Genomic DNA, 5,915 nt, shown 5'->3' with positions numbered 1-5,915 from the left:
GAGTTAAGTTGAAAATTGGTATTTGGAATTTAAAATTATGGTTGAACATGCATTTCAATTTGAAAAAATATTGCAGCTTTGTGAGTAGAAAAAATAATTTTTCTGAAAATTTTGAAAGGTGTCAACATCACTTTTTTGTTTTTGAAAAACTCATTTTCAAAAAATCTCCAAACACTTACACAATTTTATGGACAAATTTAGTTTTTTTAAAAAAAATCGAAAAAAGAAAAAAATCTATGAACAAATGTGTCCTTAGTTTCACAATACGTATAATTTTTCTTAGACTAATTAGGTGGCTCCGCAACTCGCTGAATGACCCACTTGAAAGATTTTGTCAAAAGGGTTCCTAGAAGATTGGTGTAGCTTTTTTTCTTTTTGACAAAATTGGCTTTCAACTGCCTGTTAATTTTTTTGCTTCAGTTATTTTATTTTTTGACCATCGCTACTGCTTCTCTTTACACGGATTCTTTTTTTTACACTCTTTTCTTGAGCCGAAGGTCTATAGAAATAACCTTTTTACCTTCACAAGGTAGGTAGTAAGGTCTGTGTACACATTACCCTCCCAAACCCCGCCTATGGGACCACATTGGATATGTTGTTGTTTATTAGTTTGAGTGCCCGTATGAATTACTAAAGAACTTCTTTACCGTATTCCTTAAACATGAAGTAAAATAAGCAGTAAAGTAAACACAATTATTTTTACGTGGAAAATCACCTGGCTCAAAAGGTGCAAAAATCACGGTCTACTGCGTAGGATTTTCAACCTCAACTCCGCTAGAACAATGAGCCAAAATGTATCAATTACAATACTGTAATCCAATACTCTTCATTACTCCTACTACGACTATTTGATTTATAAGTTACTCTAATTTATAATGCAAACACTCACTCCAACTCGCTAATTGTTTGTGACACTTTGATTATAACTCAATTTCCTAAAATACATTCACTAGACTGACTCAAGAAGAACACAATACTGGTACTCGGCTAGAGTGTACAAAATGTAGTTATTCAGTTGATGTGTAAAATGATAATTTTAGAAGTCCAAAATAGATAGCATTTAAATGCCTCGACTTCAAGATCTTATAGGAGTCCTATGTGTTGTCAGCTTCTCGTTTAATAGGACTCCTACTGTTCCAAGGACTCCACAAGTTTTGGGACTCTTGTCTCTTACTGATTTATTTATATCTTCTTGGGCAATAACCTTTATCACATGTAGCAGCCTTCTTCCACCAAACTTGGACCTGGTAACTTTGAGATAAAGTTACTGTCTTGCACAGACTTTTAATCATCAACCTGAGAAGTTGGTCCTTTACCCTCAGGAGTTGGTTCTTAGAACAGTTAAGCAGCTACGTTGATGACATGGTTCTTCGAACATTGCATCTAAAAAAAACTTTGTTAATCATCAAAATCTCAATACCCAACAAATTTCCCCTTTTTGATGATGATAAACTTTGTACACATTAGAACCAGGTAATCACAACAAGTCGCGATCAATCAACCTACACATTACACCATAGACAGACATATTCACAACAACACCCCCAACCTTATCTTCCTCCTTTTGGCACCATCGAAAAAAACAAAAAGATGTTAGACATATGAAGCACAGTTAATGTAAGATCCAAGACCATACAGGCTACAACACAAGCTCAAGAATTATCAAAGCAAACAATGTAGGCTGATGATCCAATATTGTATGAAGCATTAAAACAGTATAAGAGAAGTCATTTAGTAGTGCCAAAATAAGCCCAGGGTCTTGTCTTAAACTATTAGAATAAAATAAACTAAACATACTGCAACTTACTCAGACTAGAACAGAAAGAGAAAAAAGATTAAAGCATCACTGGGATAGCAAAAGAGACTAAGGACACTGTGAAGGAACATGTTCGTGGGTGAGAGGTAGAGGGGGTCAATGCTTTCACAAGGGTGGCAATCTGTTAGGCATGAGCTTCCCTGTCTCTTCTAAGCTCTTCTCTATGCTACCTGGTTTCTTTTCTCAGTTCATCATTGTCTTCACAAAGCTTGGCATTCTCCTCAATAGCCAACTCCAACCTCTTACTGAGCTCTGCTGCCCTGCTGCTTCCAGGTAGAATAGCAGATTATGTTGGTCCTCTAGCCTTGATCTCCTTATAGCCACACTGCTTGAGGGTGACAGAATCCAAAACATCATTGTGATATCCATACTTAAGCTCAGGCAAGGCAATGTTGAGTTTGTCAAACAACTCAGTCAACATGAAGCCATAAAGCATAGCATGCTTAGGCTTGGAAGTGTCTGCAGCTCTTACCATATGCTGAATCATCAGGCTAGGGATATTGATATGTCTACCAGTGTCAAACAATTCTACTACAGCCATGTCCAACATAGTGGCCTCATGCCTTCTCTGAGACCTCTGCATAATGCAGGAATTTAAAAAGTGAAATAGCAGCTTGTGGAAGGGGGCCATATCAGTCTTGTACACCCTATGGGGAGTATCCAGTTCAAACTTTTGGGAGAACTTTCTTGTGACCACAATTCCTGTGTCAACATCATTGTCTATGGCTGACCAATTTTTCTTCAGGTAATTGTCAAATCCTAAAGAGGAAATATTTAGAAGCATCCCCAGTTCCTCAACATCAAACTCCATCTCAAACTCCCTTATCTTACTTTTAACCACCTTTTCATCAAATTTGAAGCTTGCATAGTACTCCACCATAATAGGAACACACACAGGGGTGGAAAGCTTTGACAAACATGTGTTTCCATTCCTGTAACTAAAGTTTTTCAACCAGTTGAGCTATCTCTTTTTCATTAGTGTTTGCAAGAATCTTCCCATTGAACACTTTTCTATTCCTGAACTCTGTGAGTCTATCAACCACAACTGGCATATTCTTTCTCTTCTTTCTTCTACTGGCCCTTGCAGATAGGGTAGTAGTTTTTGTAGCTTTGGCAAACTTTCTCTTTTGTGTAGAGGACTTTTCTGGGAAAGCATACTCAGACTCATCTTTTCCATCCAACTCAACCACAGGTTCCACAACTGAAACTTGCTACCTTGGCTTCCTGGCACCTCTGGACTCCTTAATGATTTGTTCATCAACAACCTTTTTTTTACTCCTTGTAAGAAGAGTCCTGGCAGGAAAAGCCACTTCTTTTCTTGTTAGAACTGCAAGCTTTGTTGCTTTCACAAGAGTCTTCCTAGGTTTCTTCCCTACCTCAGACAAGGGCAAGTCATCTTCATCACTACTTACCTCCTCATCTCCAGTGAAAGGAGTTAACAAGGGCTCATGTTCTTCAATTCTTTTCTCTCCACTTGCTTCTTCTGAAGGGGCTATGATAGTGTTCCCAATGGTCATAGAGCCTCAGATTCCTCACTCACATTCTCATTCTCTTCCACACTTTCTTCATCCACTCCTTCACTCTCACTTGCCTTTTCTCGATCCTCACCTTCATTCTCAGAATTACCCTCTTCTTTACTATTCTTTTCTTCTTCTACAAAATCATCCACTTGTTCACCTATACTATCTTCTATCTCACTCTCCTTCTTTTCACCAGAATCTCCCTCATTCTCACTCTTTTCCTATTCATTAGTGATGTCTTGAGTAGTATGTTCCTCATGACTGCCCACAACTCCTTCTTCCTTGTCACCCTCATTATCATCTTTATCCTCCGTCCAACTTAATGAAAGACCATCAGATGCCTCCTTTTGCACTGGTTCTTTACTCCCTTCCCCCTCAACCATAGGCACCGCAGTAGTGGTATCTACCTTTTTCTCAAGAGTTCCTGCACTCTTTTCTATAGTGAGTTCCTCGATTTGTGGGTGGAAGAGTGTCTAAAGGTGCAACATCTATAGTAGATACCAGAACATCTAATTTTGAAGGTGGGAGTTGTACCTGACTTGTAGTTACTGACACTGATTCCCCCTGAACTATAGCTTCCTTGACCAATGTGGCTACTTGAGCAGTAGCATCAGGACTACCTTGACATTCTTGACAGATTTTCTTGGAGTAGCCTTGATCTTGGTTAACTTAGAGGGTTTTTTCAAAGTAGGCACAAATGCATGGGTGGTTGGTTTTGGAAGTGAAGGTCCAATTGAGGTGGGGATGGTGAGAGCAGCAGGAACATGGGATGATATTGTAGGTACAGTGGAGGATATCGATAGAGAAAGAGTAGATGTTGGTGCTAGTTCACTTGATGGTTTGACATTTTTCTTTGATTTGGGCTTCACGTTCTTGGATTTGGCTTCAGTCTTGGATGATGATTTGGCTTTAGAAGAGGTTTGGCTGGATTTAGGCATAGAGATCAGAGAAGAAAATCAATGAAAGGAGAAGAGAGAATTATTTCTTGATTCTTGCTTAGGGTTTAAGAGAAACAGTGAGGTTTGAGAAGCTGATCATAAGGGGATTTTAAAGGCATTACTCCTGATTTGATTGGAAGAGAGAGGGTGACCGAATTTGAGTTATAACGGGACTCTTATAGCGGTTACTTTGACTGTTAGGATTTCAGGAGTAATTAAACTCTAATTGCTCTGGGATTCTCCCTTACTCTTTGACTAGATGACAACTAGAAATGATGCTAACAGGATTAGAAGTCTGAACATAGCAATAATTTAGGATCAAACACATTTTACTTGACTATCTACATCTAGTTATACTTTTTCGAGCCAGTCATTGGGGTTCAACTAGTTGGAAGTATTGATTAGACCTAGTTACAGTCTGTCCCTTTCAAAGTGATCCCTACTCAGAGCTTTAGTAAAAATATCAGCAATTTGATCTTCAGTGTTATAGAAGTTAATTGAGATATTTTCTTTTTCAACATTGTCTTTGAGAAAGTGATGTCTAATGTCAATGTGCTTAGTTCTCTTGTGCTGACATGGATTTTTAGCAATGTTTATAGCACTAGTGTTGTCACAGAAAATGGGAACACAATCAACAAAAATACCATAGTCCCTTAGCTGTTGTCTTATCCACAGCCAGATATTGCTGCCACATATTCAACCTTAGCTGTGGATAAAGCCAATGAGTTCTGCTTCTTTGTTCCCCAAGACACCAGACAAGAACCTAGAAAATGTGTTGTTCCTGGAGTGTTTTTCCTGTCAACATGAAAACCTGCATAGTCAGCATCAGCATAACCAACTAGATCAAAGATATACCCTCTGGGATACCATAGGCACATGCCAGGAGTCCTTTTGAGATATCTTAGTATCCTCTTGACAACTTTCAGATGAGACTCTTTGGGATTTGCCTGAAATCTTGCACACAGTCCAACACTGAATACAATATCAGGCATGCTTGTTGTGAGATACAACAGTGACCCAATCATTCCATTATATAGTTTCTATTCAACACGTTTCCCTTCTTCATCAAGGTCCAGCTTTGTCGCAATGGCAATGGGAGTGTCAATGGACTTAGAGGATTCTATGTTGAATTTCTTCAGTAGTTCCTTGATGTATTTCTGCTGATGCATCCTGGTTCCAGTAGGTGTTTGCTTGATTTGCAACCCCATGAAGAAGTTCAGTTCACCCATCATGCTCATTTCAAACTCATTCCCCATCATCTCAGCAAATTCCTTACACATTGCTTCATTAGTAGCCTCAAAGATAATGTCATCCATATATACTTGCACAATCAGAACATTCTTGCCTTTGCTCCTCAGAAACATAGTGTTGTCCACCTTTCATCTTACAAAGTTGTTGGTTAAGTGGAATTTTGAGAGTCTTTCATACCAAGCTCTTGGAGCTTGTTTCCGTCCATACAGGTCTTTGTCTAACTTGAACGCATAGTCAGGGAATTCTTCACTTTCAAACCCAGGAGGTTGTTTTACAAACACTTCCTCTTTCAGATAACCATTCAAGAATGCACTCTTTACATCCATCTGATACAAGGTGAACTCTATGTGTGCAACAAAGGCTATTAGCATTCTTATAGCTTTTATTTTA

General features: G+C 38.6%; 1 protein-coding gene across 1 annotated transcript; it reads right to left on the bottom strand.

The window, feature by feature from the left end:
- Positions 1–3,329: 3,329 nt before the first annotated feature.
- LOC138902079 (uncharacterized) lies at positions 3,330–5,266 on the bottom strand. Its single transcript, XM_070189890.1, has 5 exons — positions 4,976–5,266; positions 4,690–4,844; positions 3,957–4,260; positions 3,606–3,809; positions 3,330–3,557 (listed from the first exon to the last, which is right to left on the bottom strand). Exons 1-5 carry the CDS (start codon positions 5,264–5,266, stop codon positions 3,330–3,332), a joined length of 1,182 nt encoding a protein of 393 aa, XP_070045991.1.
- Between the last annotated feature and the right edge of the window lie 649 nt (positions 5,267–5,915).

Source organism: Nicotiana tomentosiformis, chromosome 11 (assembly GCF_000390325.3).
Source record: "Nicotiana tomentosiformis chromosome 11, ASM39032v3, whole genome shotgun sequence".
NCBI classification, from domain to species: domain Eukaryota; kingdom Viridiplantae; phylum Streptophyta; class Magnoliopsida; order Solanales; family Solanaceae; genus Nicotiana; species Nicotiana tomentosiformis.
Note: the sequence above shows the minus strand (reverse complement) of the source record. Positions and strands in the feature narration are given on the sequence as shown.

Coding starts and splice junctions, on each gene's coding strand:
- LOC138902079 (XM_070189890.1), bottom strand. CDS start 5,266: ATGCCTGATATTGTATTCAGTGTTGGACTGTGTGCAAGATTTCAGGCA. Junction 3,810..3,956: donor AATCTGTCAAGAATGTCAAG/GTAGTCCTGATG, acceptor TTGCACCTTTAG/ACACTCTTCCACCCACAAAT. Junction 3,558..3,605: donor GTGACAAGGAAGAAGGAGTT/GTGGGCAGTCAT, acceptor ACTAATGAATAG/GAAAAGAGTGAGAATGAGGG.